The sequence below is a fragment of the Poecilia reticulata genome, chromosome 18 (assembly GCF_904066995.2).
Source record: "Poecilia reticulata chromosome 18, P_reticulata-male-v2, whole genome shotgun sequence".
Taxonomy (NCBI): Eukaryota; Metazoa; Chordata; class Actinopteri; order Cyprinodontiformes; family Poeciliidae; genus Poecilia; species Poecilia reticulata.
The window spans coordinates 24,706,600-24,728,016 of record NC_088847.1 but is presented as its reverse complement, the minus strand read 5'-3'; the positions used below and the strand labels follow the sequence as shown (position 1 = coordinate 24,728,016).

Here is a 21,417-nt window from a genome sequence, read left to right as displayed (position 1 = left end):
ACACAAATTCACTTCTCACCCTCCGCAGGTGGTCTCTGTCTCTCTCTCTCTCTCTCTCTCTTCCTCTCTTTCTCTCTCTCTCTCTCTCTCTGTCTCTCATTCATTCATTCATCTTCCAGACTCCTGGGTCCGGAGCCTGGAGGTTAAACTGCAGAGCGGCTGGTGGCCTCCGCAGGTCGGTCGCCTCTCCTCGGGCTGCAGCGGCTTTAAATCCCGCAGCTCTTGGATTCTCCTCCCGCTGCTCTTGGATTCTCCTCCCGCTGCTCGGCTGCAGATGGAGGCAGAAGAAACAGAAACTCCAGAAATGCTGCAGATGGACGGACTGAGACTCAACACGTGTTGGACCGCAGAGTTTCTGCTCCGTTTCTGCTCAGCGGCTGGTTCAACTTTGGTTAGTTAGTTTTTTATATTCTGTGGGTTTAATCTTCACTTCTTGTTAGAAATACTTCAATAGATTCTGATCCGTGGATCATATAGGATCAGCTCTCTGGTCCAAAGTGTTTCCGGTCCAAATATTGATCGGGATGAAATGAAATGATCTGATGTGATCTGCTGGGTTTCTGGCATTTTGAATGACTGAATCTGGAGCTGGAGGCTTTGCACACGGCACCATCTTGCTCTGCCCCACCCCCTCTCTCTCTCTCTGCCCCACCCCCCCTCTCTGCTCCATAACAACAAACCAGATCAAAACATCCAGGATCCGTCTGCAGGTTCTGGAAGCTTCTTAAAATGCCTCTCCTGTGTGTTTTCCTCTCTCTCCTCTCTGCAGCTCCTCCAGCGTCACACGGTGAGCTGCGTGTCGGGGAGGATCCGCTCCGCTCCGATCGGTTTCCTGGTTTATTTTAATATTTTTAATGCCTGTTAATGATGTGAACATGCATAAAAAGACCGATGTTGCGCTGTGCAACACGTAAACAGTTTAATATCTTATCGGAGTGAAACGTTGAACCTGCGGTAAAGAGAATGAAAGATGAGCTGAAGGCTCCGCATGTTGAAACCTGCTCAGTTCAATTCATGGTTTTGTTTGCAGTTCAGGATCTGAACTTGTTCTGCTCTGTGGGTTTGGACCCGTCCTCTGATGAACAGAACTCTGACTCAAGTTCTCCAACATGTTTGTTGTTTATGCAGCCATTTTGGTTCTGCTATATGATCGTGACGTCATCATAGCTGATGTGCAATAAGTGTTGCGCATCTATTTTTACTAATATGATGTAGAAACTGGATGTTGAACAAAGTTACAGACAGAAACTGTTAATAGGACAAAACGGATCCGGACGGATTTAACCCACTGGAATCTGTTCAGCGTCATGAGTGTTTGTAGAACCTTCAGGCCCGGTTCTCCTCAGACCCGGTTTATCTGAGGCCCGGTTCCCTTCAGGCTCGGTTCTAATCAGGCCCGGTTCCCCTCAGGCCCGGTTCCTCTGAGGCCCGGTTCCCCTCAGGCCCGGTTCCCTTCAGGCTCGGTTCCCCTCAGGCCCGGTTCTTCTCAGGCCCGGTTCCTCTGAGGCCCAGTTCCCCTCAGGCCCGGTTCACTTCAGGCCCGGTTCTCCTCAGGCCCGGTTCTCCTCAGGCCCGGTTCTTCTCAGGCCCGGTTCTCCTCAGGCCCGGTTCCCTTCAGGCCCGGTTCCCTTCAGGCCCGGTTCTCCTCAGGCCCGGTTCCCTTCAGGCCCGGTTCCCCTCTGACCCGGTTCTCTGGGTTTTCAGTATATTTCATGGTTTGGATCATGTTCTGATACCAGCAGCTGCTCTGCCTCTGACCCGGTTCCCCTCAGGCCCGGTTCTCTGGGTCTTCAGTTCATGGTTTGGGTCATGTTGTGGTACCAGCAGCTGCTCTGCCTCTGACCCGGTTCTGTTTTCTGGCTCTTCCAGCTCAGCAGGAGGTGACGGTGAGGCTGGGACAGAACGTCTCTCTGGACTGTCCCGGACCGTCAGATGAAGAAATCAAACTGTTCACCTGGACCAAAGACGGCCTCGGCTCGGATCACGTGTTCTTCTACCGTAACGGTCGCTCTTACGGGTCGTACCAACACGAGTCCTTCAGAGGCCGAGTGGACCTGAGGAGCTCCCTGGAGGACGGCGACTTCTCCGTGGTTCTGCACGACGTCGGTAGGACGGACGAAGGGACGTATCGCTGCGTGATCATCACCAGGAGATCGGGAGGCCATGATGGAGAGCGCCGCTCGTTTGTCAACCTGACGGTCTCAGGGGAGGATCCAGCCGCGGATCCATCAGGTCAGACGCTGGAGGTTCTCCACAGATTCAGTTTGAGACACGAGGATCATTCCAGATTCTGATGCTGCTCCCAGGTTTAAGACCTCGTGTCCTCTGAGCTGAGCTGAGTCTGGTGTCTGTCCTGCAGGAACCGATGAGGAGCAAAACCAGGATGAAGAGGACGAGGCTGGAAGAACCGGAGATCTGACCGATGAATACGATTCACTTCCATTTGTTATTGTGTCTGTGTTTGTGATTGCTCTTTTCATTTTGATTATTATTATTATTATTGGTTGTTTTCTCAGGAAACCTGCAGGTTTGTCAAAGTACAGGTTGGGTCGTTCAGAGCATCATCAGCCTAACGGTCAGCAGCAGGTGATCTGATTCTCCCCAACCTGAATCGCTGCAGTCATGATCGTTTTTTATGAATCGTCATGAACTTCCCTCACCTCAGGATCATAAACGCTCCTGAGTGACTTATTTAGCTTTAGCTAAGGCTTAACAAGGCAGAACCTTTTGGACAAGATGGTGACGTAGCAACAGCAGCTGGACCTTTTCTCTGTCCATTGCTGCCGGTCACTGTGCTGCAGCAGCTGCTGCTGCTGCGTCTCGTCTTGGTGCTGCAGTCGCTCCTGTCGCTGCTGTGGCTGAGACGTTAGCAGTCGACCAGCTCTGACTCATCCAGTCACTTAAATCTACAGTTCACTCAGTCATCAGTCACATCGCTTGTTCAAAACCTGCAGGATCTGCTCACCAAGATGGTTCTGGTCGTGGTGGACTGGAGCAGAACCGGTTAAAACCGCTTACAGCAGCTTCAGTTCATGAAACCTGTGGAAAATATCCAACCTTAACATATATGTGGAATATATGTTAGTGTAGGGATGGAGCTAACAGAGCTAACCTTAGCTAACAGAGCTAATCTGAGCTAACAAAGCTAACCTGAGCTAACCTGAGCTAACAAAGCTAATCTGAGCTAACAGAGCTAACCTGAGCTAACAAAGCTAACAGAGCTAACCTTAACTGAGCAAACCTTAGCTAACAGAGCTAACCTGAGCTAACAAAGCTAACAGAGCTAACAGAGCTAATCTGAGCTAACAAAGCTAACCTGAGCTAACAGAGCTAACCTGAGCTAACAAAGCTAATCTGAGCTAACAAAGCTAACAGAGCTAACCTTAGCTAACAAAGCTAACATTAGCTAACAGAGCTAATCTGAGCTAACAGAGCTAACCTAAGCTAACAGAGCTAATCTGAGCTAACAAAGCTAACAGAGCTAACCTTAGCTAACAAAGCTAACATTAGCTAACAGAGCTAATCTGAGCTAACAGAGCTAACCTAAGCTAACAGAGCTAATCTGAGCTAACAAAGCTAACATTAGCTAACAGAGCTAGTTTGAGCTAACAGAGCTAACCTTAGCTAACAGAGCTAATCTTAGCTAACAGAGCTAACCTGAGCTAACAGAGCTAACCTTAGCTAATCTGAGCAAACAGAGCTAACTTGGGCTAACAGAGCAAACCTGAGCATCAGGTTTCCAGCTGCAATCCAAACCTACACTAACATGTATGTGGAATATGTATTAGTGGATTAGCTCTATTAGCTGAGGTTAGCTCTGTTAGCTCAGGTTAGCTCAGGTTAGCTCTATTAGCTCAGGTTAGCTCAGTTATCTCAGACAACTGGCCAAAGTAAAGCTTTTCTTTCTTTGGATCGTTTTGAACCGTGGAACCTCGTCGCTCCTGTTTCAGCATCTCTTTGTTTTAAGAAACATTTGAAATGTCTGCCAGGCTTCAGCTCAGCGTTTCTGATCTGCTTCATCTGTTGCTCATCATCTCAGGTCAGCAGATCAGTGGTTAGTTTTACTGAAGATGTTTCAGATCAGTTTCCTCATGGTTTTATTTCCTCTCTCTGGTTTTTAACTCAGCTTGTTTCTCTAGTTATTCATCTATTAGTTTGGTTCACAGCATAAAGTAAATAAATCTGGATTATAATTCTTCTCCAGACCAAATAAAGCATTAATTTGTCAGATCAACTGAACCTCTAATGAATGTTTTTATTCGTTTTATTTTGTAAAGTGATTCAATCACGTCCTGATCAGCCTGATCTTTATTACTGGATCATAAACTGATTCATGTGTTTCATCTCCTCTGAAACACAAAGTGATTTGAGGCTTTTAGAGCAGAGATGTTTTTGTTTTAGATGAAATCGATCATGAATCCATCAGGAGTCGATTCCTGCAGGTCAGTTCTGCAGCAACGTTCCTCTTATTGATGAAATATTGATCAGTAATCAATAATCGACCAGCTGATGCTGCCTGGATGATGATCAGAGGAAGAACTGATGCAGTGACTGAGATTTTTCACTTATTTTCATCATAAATATTAAAACATTGTTAATGATCCATAATCTCCATGTTTCTCTGAATGCTGATTTTAACAGTTTTATGTTTATTATTCTGTATATTTACTGTTATTCTCACCTTTCTGTCAGTTTGAATTTCCAATAATTTGCATTAAAGGTTTTTAATGTCATAAATCATCTAAAGAAAAGTTTTTTTTCCACACGTTAATGTTTCACTTCAGGGAAAATGAAACCAGTTGATGTTTCTACAGCTTCTGACACCTGGATCATTTTTAATTAACCCAAACATTCATGAAGTAAATAAATGAGAATCACTGATATTCACATGTTGTTATTGACTAAAGTCTTTATTAATAAAACTGGATGTTTCCCAATAAATCTGGTCACCAGAAGAGAAACGATCCAGAGAAAGTTTTACTGTCAAAGTGAAACCAAAATGAAACTCTGGAGGGAAACGGGTCAGAGTTTTACTTTCACTGTGATTGTTTATGGTTTAAACAGTGAGTCGGTCCTGGTCCTGGTCCTGGTCCGGTCCTGGTCCAGTCCCGGTTGGTCGTGGACCGGTCCTGGTCCTGGTCCTGGTCCTGGTCCTGGTCCTGGTCCTGGTCCGGTCCTGGTCCTGGTCCCGGTTGGTCGTGGACTGGTCCTGGTCCTGGTCCGGTCCTGGTCCTGGTCCTGGTCCAGTCCCGGTTGGTCGTGGACCGGTCCTGGTCCTGGTCCGGTCCCGGTTGGTCGTGGACCGGTCCTGGTCCTGGTCCGGTCCCGGTTGGTCGTGGACCGGTCCTGGTCCTGGTCCTGGTCCTGGTCCTGGTCCTGGTCCGGTCCCGGTCCGGTTGGTCGTGGACCGGTCCTTTATCAGGTTAATGGCCGCTGAGCTCATGGCTCTGCTGCCCACCGGTCAACAACCATTACGTCCCGTCTGAGTTCAGGTTTCACTCATTTATTCAATTCTGAGCCAAAATTTGCAGCAAACACAGAAAAACGACACAAACTTTGATTTTTTACAGTTAAATATAATAAAACATAAAAATATATTCACATACTTTAACACTAATATAGTGGTTTTAGTTTAGAGAACATTGTTATGATTATTATAGATGAAGAAATGTTAAAGGTTTGGTCAGATAGAGGAACAGTTCAGTTACACTGTAAAAAGGTTATTTAGAGAAAATCCAGTTTAAACCCACATCACCTGAACACAACAATCCTGTTTACACCTGAACATCCTGTTTACACCTGAACACACACTTCCTGTTTACATCTGAACATTTACATAAACACTCTGCACATGACATCACAACCAGAGGAAACCTGGAGATTCACCAACATCAACGCTTCGTCTTCTGTAGTGATTTTATTTTAATGCTTAGTTTTGTCCCAAATTATTTCCATTAATAAACTGATTTAATCGATAATCTCAGTTTGTTTCCAAAAGGTTGAAGCTTTTTACAGCTCAGGACTCAAACACTGAAAAACGTTTTAAACTGAAATAAAATGATTTTCTTGATCTCAGCTTCACACAACTTCTGTCCTCTGATGGACAGGAGATTTATTTCTCCTGTACAGATAAAAACCGACACCAGCAGCAACACAAACACAAACCATGAGGAGTCCAACAGCGACAGCGACGTTTGGACCCGCTGCTCCGTCTGTGAAAACCCTCTGGACGTTTCCTGCTTCACTTCCTGCTTCACTTCCTGCTTCATTTCCTGCTTCGCTTCCTGCTTCACTTCCTGTTTCGCCTCCTGCTTCGCTTCCTGCAGATCAGGATGGATCAGTTTCCCGCCAGCTGCGGAGGGATCCCTGAGCTGTGAGGTGAACGTACCTGACCGCAGCGCGACCCTCAGCCGGCTGACCTGAAGGTGTTCCTCCGCCTGGGCCCCAGAGCTGCTCATCAGAACCCGACACCGGAACGTCCCCTCGTCCTGCACAGAGACGTTCTTCAGGACCACAGAGACGTCCCCGCTGCCCGGACCGGACCGGTTCTTCAGCGCCACTCGGCCTCTGAAGGAGTCGTGCTGGTACTTGTCGTACGGCCGGCCGTTGCGGTAGAAGAAGACGTATTCGCTGGCCGGCAGGCCGTCTTTGGTCCACTCCACCACGGTGGCCGCCGCGGCGCCGGGAGTCTGACACTGCAGGTCAGCAGCTCCTCCTGGTGTCACCGCCACTGGACCGGACAGAACCAGACATGAACACAGGTCAATGCCTCACAGGAAGCTGCTGCGTCCGAACTGCACCAAGCGGCGTTAACGCAGATCCTTCCTGCAGCTGACGTCAGAATCATCTCTGCTCTCAGGTCAGATTAAACTAAACTCAGATTTTATTCCTCTCTGGTTCTAATCTTATTCTTTACGTCTGAGACGTTCAACCTGCCTAAAACATAGCAGTTTATTTAACAGCATTAAATGGGTTTTACTGGTTTTACTGGTTTTACTGGCAGCTCCTCCCTGTTGGCTGCAAAACAAAACTATCAGAGGTCATAAATATAGGATTTATCTCTATTTCTACATGTTATTATCATGTTTAAACTCTTATATTTTAACTAAAACAGTAAATATTCTTCACTTGAACTCATTTTAAATAATTTTATTAAGTCTTTAATTTGTAAACAAAGCCACTTCTATGAGATCATTAGAGCAACATCGATCATTTAATCTTCACGATTTGAAGGAAAACTTTAAAATGAAGCTAAAATTGTGTCTCTGTACTAAAATATGAATAATAAACAAAACATTACAATGCTATTTATCATGAAGGATTGTAGATATTCAAACCAGACTCTGCACCACCGACATGCAGCTTCATGTTACTGAACCTAAAAGTACTGAACTCACCGTCAGCAGCAGAAACCTGCAGGATCAGCAGAAAACACGAGATTAAATGCAAAACTATCATTTCTGCAGCAGAAAAACATCGAGCTACGGACGATACTCAGCTGAGAGAAAATGAAACTCAAGAAACGGAGTAAACAAGTAACTAATGTGCTGCTTCTGCCCCCTGGTGGACAGACAGAAGAGCAGCAAGAACTCCGATAATAATGTTCATCTTTAACCTTCTGGTCACATTTTAAAATATTCATAAATTTATTTACTGATGGATAAAAACACACAAAACAAAATGAATCGAAAAAAGTTCATTCAGTTGATGAACCGGAAATGAAAAAGGGTTAAAAAACATTAAATAATGAACCGAGAACGGAACACCTGGTATGGCAAGACATTAACAGCAATAATACTGGACCCAGAAACCAGATGCAGTACCCTGTGTGCCCCAGCAGGGGGAGCTCAACACAAACAGTCCCGGCCTCCATCTTCCCTCCAATATTTACTGTAATCAACATAAATGATCCGCATTTAGTTTCACTTTCTGCCTTCATTCATCTTAACCTGCAGCTTCATTCCTTATTCTGTGTTTTATTAAAAATCATAAGTTTGTCTTATGAATGAGAAGCATCAATAAATCCAGAGAATGACTGAACCAATGATGAGGTTATCAGTGCTAACGGTGCTAACGGGGCTAACTGTCTCTGGGTAAGTGAGCAGGCTCAGCTCTGCTTCCTGTGAAGGTTTGGTAACCACAGGACAGAGGAAGGGGAGGGTTCAGCTCTGATGATGGAAATGCAAACTCCGTCTTGATTTCACAGAAACTGACAGAAACGATGAGAGGAGCATCATGGCTGATCTGTGAGTACGGCTGGGTTTACCTTCAGCAGGCGGAGAGACTGTAATCTGTTCTAATCTGCAGATTAAAACCTTCATTAACAACCAGACAAACAGAAAAATATGGCGGAATGAGAAATTCACTCATTTTTATTTAGCTTTTCATATTTCTTTCTGTTTCTCTGGAAACCAGAGAGAAGCAGTCAGTCAGTCTGCTTCTCTCTGGTCAGTCAGTCTGCTGGGGAAGACTTGAGGTTTTCTAAACTTTTAGAAACTTGAATCAAGCTGCGTTTATGAACTTTCAGTAAATATGATCAACTTTGAGCATTTCTGCTGCTTGATGAGGTCGTGGTCAGCGCCTCCCGTTGGTCTCTGCAGGGAGTCGGCATGGCGGCTCTCCACAGAGCAAAACACGACTTAGAGTCCTTCAATGTGTGTGTGTGTGTGTGTGTGTGTGTGTGTGTGTGTGTGTGTGTGTGTGTGTGTGTGTGTGTGTGTGTGTGCGTTTGTTTGTAATAACTTGTGGGGACGATTTGCCTGACACTACGTTGTGGGGACCAGTTGCTCCTTGTGGGACCGAAGCCTGGTCCCACAAGGGGAAACCCTGTTTTTGGGTCAGGGGTCAGAGTTAGGACTAAGGTGTGAATTGAGTTTGGGTTAGGGTTAGGAAAAGGGTAAAGGTCAGGTTTAGGCCAGGGGTGGGCAGCTCCAGGCCTCGAGGGCTGGACTCCTGCAACTTTTAGATGTGTCTCAGCTTCAACACACCTGAGTGAAATAATGAGGTCGTTAGCAGGACTCAGAAGAATCTGACTGAACTTAGGAGGTGATTCAGCTGTTGGATTCAAGTGTGTTGGACCAGGGAGACGTTAAGAGCTGCAGGACACCGGACCTCCAGGACCAGGACTGCTCAGCCCTGGTTTAGGCTGTAGAAACGTGTGTGTGTGTGTGTGTGTGTGTGTGTGTGTGTGTGTGTGTGTGTGTGTGTGTGTGTGTGTGTGTGTGTGTGTGTGTGTGTGTGTGTGTGTGTGCGTGTGTGTGTGTGACCCATCCAGGACGGTGGACTCAGAGGATCTGTCTGCGTTATGAATCGTCCACCAGTAACTGGAACATTAAAGCGTTTTGTCTCTGTTCTCACAGAAGGAGAATTTGACACAAATCTGACTTTTTCATGTCGGTCTGATCGGCCGATTCCGATCTTTTCAACCTCTAAACATCGGATCGGTTCAGCCTCAACCACATCGTATCAGTCTGCAGTCTGAACGCTCATGTCGCTTTAATAAGACTTTAATTCCAGACGTGCATCAAAATTCAGCATTTCATTAGCAGAAAAACTCAGATTTCAGCCAAAAAATCAGGTTTGAGCATCAAAGTTGAATTTCTCCTCTAAATCTCTGGAGGGCCTCTGATCCATCACCCTGATCTTTGTCTCATCTGATTCAAAGCTGGACTGCAGGAAAACATAGATGCTGTTTTCTCTCTCATGTTCTTCTAATGCTGAATGTTTCATCTCTCTGTTATTTTACTGTCTGTTTAAGATGTTTATTATTATTTTGTTTACATTAAATCTGTTTCTGAATAAACTTTCAGTGCTGACGTCAGAACTTCTCTGGACATCAAACCGAGGTGAGTAAATTCACCACAGATCTATAATCTCAGATGTCAGTCAGTAAATCACTCTTCAGTTAAACATCGTTATCCTGTTTACTGCCCCCTGGTGGACATGGAGGAAAGTTTTCTTTTGCGTCTCATTGATAAAGTTTTCACTGCTCAGTTCATCTTGAGTTTCTGTAACATTTTACATCTTGTTGGTGTTTTATCTAAAGTTTTACATGTTTTTCTTTCTGAACCAGAAACTGAAGAGCAAAATGAGGCTAAAAAATAAATGCATAATACATAAAATCAATGATTTAAAATGTATTTTCCTGGTTTCCAGTCTCTCCAGCTGCTCTGACTGTGAGTCCCAGCAGATCTCAGTTCTTTGAATATGAATCAGTGACTCTGACCTGTGAGGATGGAAACATCTCTGATGGAGGAACTGTGAGGAGAAACACAACCAGAGACACCAGAGCTGAATGTGAGGACTGGGGTCAACCAGCGAACTCTTCATGTACTTTAACTGGGCTCGTCCTATTAGACTCTGGTGTGTACTGGTGTGAGTCCACAAATGGATCCTCCCCCAGCAGCAGCAGCAGCATCCAGCTCTCTGTCTCTGGTAAGATCAGACTGTGGAGTTAGTGTTGCTGTGTGGAAATGGATGAAATGCTGTAGTTTGTCTCTGTGTTGAGGTGGATCAGTGATCCTGCAGAGTCCTGTCCTCCCTGTGATGGAGGGAGATGACGTCACTCTGAGCTGCAGAGCAAAGAGTCCAGCCCACAACCTCCCAGCTGCTTTCTATAAAGATGGCTCCTTCATTGGTGATGGACCATCAGGTCACATGACCCTCCTCCATGTCTCCAGCTCTGATGAAGGCCTCTACCAGTGCAGCATCAGCGGTCAGGATGGAGAGTCTCCATCCAGCTGGATCTGGGTCAAAGGTCAGCAGCTTCTCTGTCTGCTTCAACCTTCATCAGGAGACCAGAAATAAATTATGACTTTGATTCATTTCAGGGAGAATCACCTCCACTCCTCCTCCTTCATCCTCCACTCCTCTTCCTCTCTCCATGGTCCTCTCTCTCTCCTCTGTTGGTTTTCTGGTTTTCTGTATCTTGTTGGTGGTTCTGCTGACTCGGCGCCGCTGCAGGAAGCCAGCAGGTAACTCCCCATCAGGTTTCTGCCACCAGCAGCTTCCTGAACTCCTCCTCTGTTTACCTGCTCTGCGTCGTGCTGCCAGTTTATATAATGTGTTTTTTTTATTTTTAGCGGCCGGGTTCGGGGGTGGGGCAGCTTCAGGCCTCATCAGAAGTTTTTGGCTGTATATTGTGTTTGTGGTGAAAGTGTGAGAGAAGCTGTGGAGTCGTTTGGCTTCCTGTTCTTGGCTCTACTTTCGTTTGTCACCTCAGAGACACAAACATGATTTAACCCCTGAAGCTTCTGATCTCATCATGTTCGGTTAGAAACGTTTTTATTGAGGTTCTGATGTTTAAACTGTTTAATCAGCTGCAGAATCAGAATCAGATGAAGTGATTGTAGCTTTCAGTGGCAATCAGCTGCTCTAGATTTTATTCAGTGGCCTAAACAAAGCACATCACGCCTTCAGGTTGTTATTGGTAAAGAAACTGTGACATTTTCCTTCTGCTTCACTGTTAGCTGCTACTTCCTTTAGTTTTCTCCTTCCTCTAATCTGCAGCCAGAGACGCAGCAGTTCTTTATTAGGAGAGCTGCAGACAGGAAGGTTTACATCCGGATGCTAATGCTAATGTAGCGATAGCTGCTCAGAAACAGGATATTTCAACCAGAGAATGACTGTCTAAAATCAAACTGAGGTTGGAGCTAAAACAGAAATGTTTGTGGCTAACTATGGCTAAATGTGGCTCAATGTGGCTAAATGTGGCTAAATGTGGCTCAATGTGGCTAAATGTGGCTCAATGTGGCTAAATGTGGCTAAATGTGGCTCAATGTGGCTAAATGTGGCTCAATGTGGCTCAATGTGGCTCAATGTGGCTCAATGTGGCTAAATGTGGATCAATGTGGCTAAATGTGGCTCAATGTGCTCAATGTGGCTAAATGTGGCTAAATGTGGCTCAATGTGGCTAAATGTGGCTAAATGTGGCTCAATGTGGCTCAATGTTGCTAAATGTGGCTAAATGTGGCTAAATGTGGCTCAATGTGGCTAAATGTGGCTAAATGTGGCTAAATGTGGCTCAATGTGGCTAAATGTGGCTAAATGTGGCTAAATGTGGCTAAATGTGGCTAAATGTGGTTAAATGTGGCTAAATATGGCTAAATGTGGCTCAATATGGCTAAATGTGGCTAAATATGGCTTAGATGTGGCTCAATGTGGCTAAATGTGGCTCAATGTGGCTAAATGTGGCTAAATGTGGTTAAATGTGGCTCAATGTGGCTAAATGTGGCTCAATGTAGCTCAATGTGGCTCAATGTGGCTAAATGTGGCTCAATATGGCTAAATGTGGCTAAATATGGCTAAATGTGGCTCAATGTGGCTAAATGTGGCTCAATGTGGCTAAATGTGGCTAAATGTGGCTCAATGTGGCTCAATGTGGCTAACGTTGAGGCAGAAGAAGGTCACTGAGCTGACGGAGAGTCTCTGTTAGTTTTTATTACTTCTGATTTCTTCATTTCTTGCTTGAGTTGTTATATTTTGGAGAATGTATTTTCTTATTTCAGAAACTGTCCAGCACTTTTCTTTTGAAGCAGTGGTGACAACTGCTAACTAAAACGTTAGCTGTGCTAATTTGCTAACATGCTAAAGTGCTAATGTAAACCAAGTCGATAAACATCACGTTTCCTTTAGCATATCGCCCTGTCAGCTGGTTCTTCTGCTGCGTCGTCTGATTTCTAACCTTACGGTAGGTTTGGGTTCAACCTGTTTGGTTTGCAGACTCAGCAGCTGCTGATCCGTCGGCAGCTGAAGTCACTGAAGCTCCAGACAGAACAGCTTCATCCTCTGCTGCAGGTCAGTTTACGGTTCATTTCCTGTTAGTTTCATAGCCTCTGATCTGAAACCAGCTGATATCAGATAATCAATAACTGATAGATCAGAACCAAATGATGTTTCATTTATTTACCAGCAGTGAATGTTGTTTATTTTACAATATTAATATTCAGACAAGAAAACATGTTTGAGCTCAAATCTTACATTTAGATGCAGGAATAATTTAACATTTAAATTCTTTAAAGCAGAAAAAACCTGTTAATAAAATGAACTTGGAGTTCAGGTTCACAGACACTGAGGTGATTTGGTCAAACTGTCTGATCACTTTCTGCTTTAAGCCTCAAATATAACATATTCATCGTGTTTTATTCTCTAAACTGTTTGGTTTGCAGAAAGAAACTCAGCAGATGATTATTCATCGACACGGAGAAAAACTCCAGAAGCTCCAGAAGCAACGGGTTCGTTAACCTCCTGGTCTGGATCTAAGATGGACATTTAGATCAGAATAGATCCAGATCAGATTAGATCCAGATCAGATTAAATCCAGATCATATTAGATCCAGATCAGATTAAATCCAGATCAGATTAGATCCAGATCAGATTAGATCCAGATCAGATTAAATCCAGATCAGTTTAAATCCAGACCAGATTTAATCCAGATCAGATTAGATCCAGATAAAATCCAGATCAGATTGAATCCAGATCAGATTGAATCCAGATCAGATTGAATCCAGATCAGATTAAATCCAGATCATATTAGATCCAGATCAGATTAAATCCAGATCAGATTAAATCCAGATCATATTAGATCCAGATCAGATTAAATCCAGATCAGATTAAATCCAGATCATATTAGATTCAGATCAGATTAAATCCAGATCAGATTAAATCCAGATCATATTAGATCCAGATCAGATTAAATCCAGATCAGTTTAAATCCAGACCAGATTTAATCCAGATCAGATTAGATCCAGATAAAATCCAGATCAGATTGAATCCAGATCAGATTGAATCCAGATCAGATTAAATCCAGATCATATTAGATCCAGATCAGATTAAATCCAGATCAGATTAAATCCAGATCATATTAGATCCAGATCAGATTAAATCCAGATCAGATTAGATCCAGATCATATTAGATTCAGATCAGATTAAATCCAGATCAGATTAAATCCAGATCATATTAGATCCAGATCAGATTAAATCCAGATCAGATTAAATCCAGATCATATTAGATCCAGATCAGATTAAATCCAGATCAGATTAGATCCAGATCAGATTAAATCCAGATCAGTTTATATCCAGACCAGATTGAATCCAGATCAGATTAGATCCAGATAAAATCCAGATCAGATTGAATCCAGATCAGATTGAATCCAGATCAGATTGAATCCAGATCAGATTAGATCCAGATCAGATTGAATCCAGACTAGATTAGATCCAGATGAGATTAGATCCAGATTAAATCCAGATCCAGATTAAATCCAGATCCGATTGAATCCAGACCAGATTAGATTCAGACCAGATTACATCCAGATTAAATCCAGATCAGATTGAATCCAGACCAGATTAGATCCACATGAGATTAGATCCAGATTAAATCCAGATCCAGATTAAATCCAGATCCGATTGAATCCAGACCAGATTGAATCCAGACCAGATTAGATTCAGACCAGATTACATCCAGATTAAATCCAGATCAGATTGAATCCAGACCAGATTAAATCCAGAGGAGATTAGATCCAGATTGAATCCAGATCCAGTTCAGTGTTTCTGGTTTCATCTCAGATCAGCTGGTTTCTCCGTCATCCTCTGAACGGTGGCAGCATCTTTGTCTTTCTCTGAGTTTCTTCCAGAACCTCTGATGGTTTCCACCAGAACCAGCAGCTCTCCACTTCCTGTCACTTCTAGAAACACAGATCTACGTTCTGATCAGGAGCCGTTCCACTGACAGACTCTGTTCTGCTGCAGATCCGGATCCGGGAGCCGTTTACTCATCGGTGAGGAGAGAGAGAGGCGTGACGTACGGGACGGTCAGCATCAGGACCGGGAGAGGTGAGGCTGCTGCTCCGGGTGACCTTTGACCTCTCTGCACCGCCGCCTCACCTTCACTGCATCAGAATCTGATATTAATTATTAAACGCAGTGAAATGCAAACATGTTTACAAACACAAATCCTGATTTTATTGATCAGAATCGACTAAATTTTGTTCCGTCGTTGCCTAAAATATTATAAATTTTTGTTAATAAGGAAAAATCTAAAAAACAGCTTAAAGTTTGGATCTGTAATCATTTAACCTCTTTATTTATTTAAGTGCTGCATGTTGAGGTTATGAACATTATTTTTACCCGTGTGAGAAACAGTTTCACTTCTCGCTGCAGATGTTTGCAGCAGCAACGGTGTTGCCATGGTAACAGGTAAAGACGCGAGAACAGCTGCTGATTGGTCAGATGTTGGTCAACCCAGTTGATCCCATTCAACCTCTGAACGACGAACCAGTCAGACATCGTCTCCATGGAGACGGGACGTCGTCTCCATGGAGACAGTTCCTGACCCGGGTTCTGTTTCCCTCCAGAACCAGCAGCGGTACCAGACCAACACGTCGTTTACTCCCTGCTGAAGTGGAGAGTGACCCAACCGGACCCGCCCGGACCCAACCGGACCCGGCCGACCCGTCCAGCTGCTGACCTGACCTCTGACCTCTGACCAAACCCTGAGCCCGACCAGAACCAGCTGGTTCTGTTCATCTGGGTTCGGTCCTGCTGACTCGTCGTTTAAATTCATTAAAATATCAAAAGACGTTAATATTTATATTTATAGAGAAAATAAATTATATTATTATTGAAGCTGCAGAGAAGAAATGATGATGATGATGATGATGATGATGATGATGATGATGATGATGATGATGATGATGATGATGATGATGATGAAGTTTAATCTTTATTTGGTGAATTTAATAAACTTCATGTTGAACAAATGAAAGCAAAGATTTTCTATCAGAATCATTTTATCATTTTAATTAAACTACATTTTTTTTTACAGTGAACAAGAATATTTACGATAAAATAAAAATACCAAACAGGAAGATTTATGTTTTTATTCACAGTGCAAACAAAGTTATCAATAACGTTGACTTTATTAATGACATCATTTCTACAACCTAAAGATGACTGGTGGTGATGAGAGGAAGGTGGTTTTTCAGAGAAATGCTCCTTTTCCTTACCAAGTGTTGTTGTTTTCTGACTGAACTTTGATTTCAGTGGGAATTGAAATCATATTCCTGTTTCGTGGACATAAATCTGGTTCTGGTTCTGGTTCTGTTTCGTGATTCTGGTTCTGTTTCTGGTTCTGGTTCTGTTTTTTGGTTCTGGTTCTGGTTCGGCGCTGACGGCTTGACTTCCTCAGAGGTTTCCAACCAGAGGAACACCAGACGTTCCTGAAGCTGCAGGCAGAACCGGTTCTCTTCCTCAACTGGGTTTCTTACACACCTTGGCATGTGCAAAACTTCTAATTTAAATTTTTAATTTAAAATTTAAATTTGAAATCCATCCATCCATTTTCTAACACCTGGTCCCTCAGTGGGTCAGGAGGTGCTGGTTCCTCTCCAGATAACATTTTGGGCAAGAGGCCGGGTCACCTGGACGCGTCACCTGGACGGGTCACCTGGACGGGTCACCTGGACGGGTCACCTGGACGGGTCACCTGGACGGGTCATCTGTCCAGGTTACCAGTCTGTCACAGTTAAATTATACATTTTAATTTATAATTTAAATTCATTATAATCCTACAGCATGTTAATATATTTACACATAACAAAAATAATTCATTGAAGCTGCAAAGAAGGAGACGATGATAAAGTTTAATCTTTATTTAGTGAATTTAATAAACTTCATGTTGAACAAATGAGAACAGAGATTTTCTATCAGAATCATTTTATTACAATTAAACTAAAACTTTTTACAGTGAACTGGAATATTTACAGTAAACAGGAAGATTTCTGTTTTTATTTAAGTGTAACAAACTCATCAGCTTCATGGCATCATTTCTGCTCTGTTTCCATGGAAACCTTTGATCGCCATCACTTCCTGGATGGTCCTGGTTCTTCAGAGCTCAGAGGATTTTAACACATTAATGGATGTTTGGTGCTGAAGCTGTTGGCAGGTCTGAATCAGCGTATCCATGGTAACGGGGTGTCATGGCGGAGGTCAGGTCAGCATTTTGATCTGACCGGTTCAGTAGATTACAGACGATAATTATAAATCATAAAACTCTGATTACTGGTAAAATATCAATAAATGTTTCCCTTAAAAACTCTAATAAAGATCAGAAACTGTTCATGAGGCTTCAGGTTCAGTTTTTCCCTTTATGATCAGAAGCTAAATATGTTTTCTTCACTGGTTTCATTTTAATGATTTGTACCATTTTTATGGATATTCTCTGCTGTACTTGCGTTCAGTTTATTTTATTTATTTTTATTCTTTATTATTGTTGCTTGTTAAATAAGTTTTTCTGGATTGAATGTTTCTATGAGGACCTTTAATGCAGATCATTTCTGGCTCTTTTATAATATTTGACTCTATTTTAGTGTTTTAATCCGATTTATGGGCAGAAACAGCAGAAAGTGAAAAATGAATTAAAGCCTCAGCAGCTTCATAAAAACAGTTTGATGGAGAAAACAGGATTCAGGTTTTCAGAAATCTAACTCATCATCTTTGCTTTGACTCAGTTCTCTGCTCCTCTGAGACGATCTGAGCTTCGAGTCGCCAAGAGACGTTTTATACCTGATGATGAGAAAAATAACACAGAGCAGAAGAACAACAGGAGCAAGTGAAACACTGACAGTAATTATAATAAACTGACTATCATCTGTTTCATAATAACTCCAGGTTTCATAACTCGAGGATGTTTTCTGCTGCAGCCGTTGATCCGCCTCTGTAAAACAGAGACATTAGTCATGAGCATCATCTGTAACGTTTCCTCATCATTTCAGCTCTAAGATCATCGGCTGGTGAATCTTTGCTCCTCTAACTTTCTCTCCAACTCTCAGTTTCTGCTCCTGACCACAGATTCCTATCAGATCAGATCAATCACTCACCTGAGATGTTGAGGGTGATGGACCTGGTGACTCTAACATAATCTCCTCCTGGGCTGACATATCTGATCACACATCTATATCCTCCTTCATCGTTGATGTCGACGTTCTGCAGAGTCAGAGAGAAATCTCCTCCCTTCATGGATGAAGGTTCTCTCAGCTTCAGCCGTCCTCTGAAAGCTTCCTGATTGTTACGTGGAAACAGAACCTGATCTTCCTTTAAGATTATATAAAGATCTAACAAGCCACCAGTTCTGGTCCATTGGAAAACAACTTCCTGTTCCACACTTCGTACCACAAACTATCAAGGTGTCATGAGAATATAAAAACATTCAATCCTTGATGAACAGGACTTACAGGATTCTGCAGCAGGTCCAGACGGTCGGGTTCTGGTTCTGGTTCTGTGTGTGACGCCATCAGAGCATCAGATCCCAGAATGCACCTGGGCAGCCCTGGTGCTGCTGCTCAGCCTCTGGTTTAATCCCATCAGATTTTCTGTCTCCATCATTAAAAGAAGGAACCCAGCAGCTAAGGTCAAAGGTCAAACTCAGATTTGAGTATTCTTTAATCTGTTTGTGAGTTTTTACTGCCATCAGGAAGAAGCACCGAGTGATTAATGCCTGTCCACATGGGGGCGCCGCAGGGCTCAGGATCATTATCTGCTTTAACGCATCAGGAGCTGAAATGCAGTTTTATCAGTTATTTACTGATTTGACCTGAATAATAGATGAAGACCTGGTGGTCTGAACTTTGACTAGACCCACTCTAAGACATTAAAACCCTGATCAGAGTCACAGCTCGGCTTTTTATGGCCCTAATATGTAAATATGAATCATAAACAGGCTTTTCATCTCTTTTGAAAAAAGAATGACAAACCGAACAACAGAAACATGAGAGCTGATGTGAGGAAAGCAGGAAGTACAGATTATAATTATTAGAATAAATGTTTATTAAAGATCGGATGATCCCGGCGCTGATTTATGGTTTGGTGTTTTATTGTCAATAACTGATATTAAAGGCTCAGACTTAAGAGTCTTAGACTCAGCTGCACATTACTCTCCACTGAAGTACCGTCTTCTGAACTACGTGGCAGTTTTGCCTAAATTCTGTTATTAATTTTTAGACTTTTATCCTGTTTGTATATTTGTGAGAATTTGCTGAAGTTTTTCTGCTGCTGCACAGAAACGTCCCAGTTGTTTCTCCATACCTGGACGATGTTTCTCATATTTTATATCCTTCTGTGAGTCTGTCTGCTGATATTTCTGTCACTTTTGAGATTATAAAACAATAAATGAGTTTTATTCATAAACTTCTGGTCATTTTCCCTAAACATCCAAATAAGAGCAGTTTGTATAATCACCCTTTTAAATGATGTAAAGCAATAAATGTTCAGAAGTAAAAAGTGGTAGTTTGATCATAACACCGAAGCCTCCAGAGGTTTTTTCATAAAAAAATAAAGATAAAACTTCAACATGTAAACATAAAAAGGAAAATAAAATTAATTCCTGTTCATTTAGTTTTTACTGAATTTCCAAAATTCGCTTGTTTCCCTTTTTTTGTATTTAAACCAAAAACCAACCACTGATTTCTGCAGATGCTTCTGAATTCATCTGCGGTGATGTATAATATATTCAATGTATTATATATAATATAATATAATAATATAATATAATATCAATATATTTTGTAATATATTCAATAGGTGAATTATTCCCTTTGTAAAGACTAAACCGGAAGTTCCAGTTCTTACTTCCAGTCGCCACCAGGTGGCGCCATGTCCTCACCATGTTGTATTGATGACGTCATCTTGCCTTCCTGCTGTCTGCGCTCTGATTGGATCAGTTTCTATATTTATTATTGATCCAGAGGCTTCGTGGTTTTTATTTTCCCACAGCGCTGCTGCTGGTCACGTGACTGGCTGTCTGAGCTCTGATTGGTCGACGCGCTCAGCCCTCCAGGTGTCTGACTCACCTGAAGCTTCACTCATGTTTTATTTATGACACATTTATGAAACTTTTCCAAACTAAACTCTGAACTGTTGGCTCGGTTCGGACCCAAATGTTTTTGCTGATTTTATTTTATTTTGTTAATATTTAGTTGTTTTATAATTCCTAATAATTTTCTAAAATATTTTTGAATAAATGTGTTTTTTTTTTACTTTGATCTATTTATGTGCTTACTTCAATTTATATTTTATTTCAGTTTTTTATTCACAGGTAATTGTGAATAAAATTACCTTATTATTTGTTTTTATTTTTATTTTTGAATTTGGTTATATATTGTATTTATTTTTTACCATTTAATTTGATGTTTGATAATTTTTATATATTTTAGTTGCATTATATTTATTAAAATTCTGCAGTGGAAACATAATTCTGTTTTACAGATTCTCTGTTTTGTTGTTTTTGTCTCATTAATGTTTCATATGAACCAAAACCATCCAGTGAACATAAACAGCATCTTTCTGAATATTATTGAGATTAAAATAACAGTTTCATTTGGTTGAACTGGTTGAACTGGTTGAACTGGTTGAACTGGGAATCTCCCAGTTCCTGCTGAGTCTTGCTGGTTTCCAGCCAGTTTAAGTGTTTATTCTTCATGGTTTCTGGGTAAATAAGTAAATATGAGCCGTTATGTAACTTTAAATTTGTTTCCACGTGGAACGACTGAAGGAATGAATCACTTAATGAACGTCGTTCTGCTCAGTCCGGTTCTTGTGAACCGGTTCTTTCCCCTCAGGCTGCTGGAAACCAGACCGCCGCTGCTGTTATTATTATTATTATTATTATTGATGTTTTTATTTTGGCCTCCAGCGCCAACTGGAGGTTAACTGTGACGTCACAAGTGAACACCCCCCGCTGCTCTGAGGAACCGAACCTGGATCAGGAAGAACCAGACAGAAACCCGGAGACGGAGCTCCGCCCCTTCCACGGAACCACTTCACCCTGGGATCCGAACCGACACCCAGAGGGCTGCGAGCGCTGCTGCTGATCGGACCGGACCGGGACTGATGACCGGACCGGACCCGAACCGGACCGGTGCCTGGATGAAGGAGCTGCAGGCGGAACCCGCTGCGAGGATGGAGGGTGAGAAATAAAGATCAAACTTTTAATGTCTGAGTTTAACACGCAGGATTCAGAAGTTCAGGATGAACTTCTAGGATCATTATCTATGTTTAGATTCTACAGTAATATTTATCTGCAGATTCACTGTGGAGGATTATTATTATTATTATTATCATTATTATTATTATTATTATTATTATTATTATTATTATTATCATTATTATTATTATTATTATTATTATTATTATCATTATTATTATTATTATCATTATTATTATTATTATTATTATTATTATTATTATTATTATTATTATCATTATTATTATTATTATTATTATTATCATTATTATTATTATCATCATTATTATCATTATTATTATTATTATTATTATTATTATCATTATTATTATTATTATTATTATTATTATTATTATTATTATTATTATTATCATTATTATTATCATTATTATTATTATTATTAT

General features: G+C 42.0%; 3 protein-coding genes across 8 annotated transcripts in view; 2 read left to right on the top strand and 1 right to left on the bottom strand.

The window, feature by feature from the left end:
• Nucleotides 1-4,889: 4,889 nt before the first annotated feature.
• LOC103460295 (uncharacterized) lies at nt 4,890-7,557 on the bottom strand. 5 transcript variants are annotated; one of them, XR_014084556.1, is made up of 5 exons: nt 7,398-7,555; nt 6,389-6,730; nt 5,800-6,320; nt 5,125-5,755; nt 4,890-5,086 (listed from the first exon to the last, which is right to left on the bottom strand). XR_014084556.1 is itself a non-coding variant. In XM_081599090.1 (3 exons), exons 1-3 carry the CDS (start codon nt 7,456-7,458, stop codon nt 6,079-6,081), a joined length of 645 nt encoding a protein of 214 aa, XP_081455216.1. In that variant the 5' UTR covers nt 7,459-7,555; the 3' UTR covers nt 4,890-6,078. The 5 variants fall into 5 exon arrangements, 1 of the variants encoding a protein (XP_081455216.1); XR_014084557.1 differs by having other exon boundaries at nt 4,890-5,755; nt 5,800-6,296; nt 7,398-7,557; XR_014084558.1 differs by having other exon boundaries at nt 4,890-5,755; nt 5,800-6,284; nt 7,398-7,557.
• LOC103460298 (uncharacterized) lies at nt 6,725-15,907 on the top strand. Of its 2 annotated transcripts, none has more exons than XM_081599088.1 (8): nt 6,725-6,859; nt 9,810-9,845; nt 10,156-10,756; nt 10,830-10,973; nt 12,721-12,795; nt 13,167-13,232; nt 14,746-14,829; nt 15,351-15,907. In XM_081599088.1, the coding sequence occupies exons 3-8, from the start codon at nt 10,546-10,548 to the stop codon at nt 15,479-15,481; spliced, it is 711 nt and encodes a 236-aa protein (XP_081455214.1). In that variant the 5' UTR covers nt 6,725-6,859; nt 9,810-9,845; nt 10,156-10,545; the 3' UTR covers nt 15,482-15,907. The 2 variants fall into 2 exon arrangements, with proteins under 2 accessions (XP_081455214.1, XP_081455213.1); XM_081599087.1 differs by lacking the exon at nt 6,725-6,859 and adding an exon at nt 7,740-8,246.
• Nucleotides 15,908-20,693: 4,786 nt separating this feature from the next.
• cysltr3 (cysteinyl leukotriene receptor 3) overlaps nt 20,694-21,417 on the top strand; it is an 11,949-nt gene continuing 11,225 nt past the window's right edge. Inside the window, exon 1 of the mRNA XM_008402402.3 lies at nt 20,694-20,956. Coding sequence (XP_008400624.2) covers nt 20,881-20,956 — 76 coding nt within the window. The 5' untranslated portion in view covers nt 20,694-20,880. The remainder of the gene's footprint in view (nt 20,957-21,417) is intronic.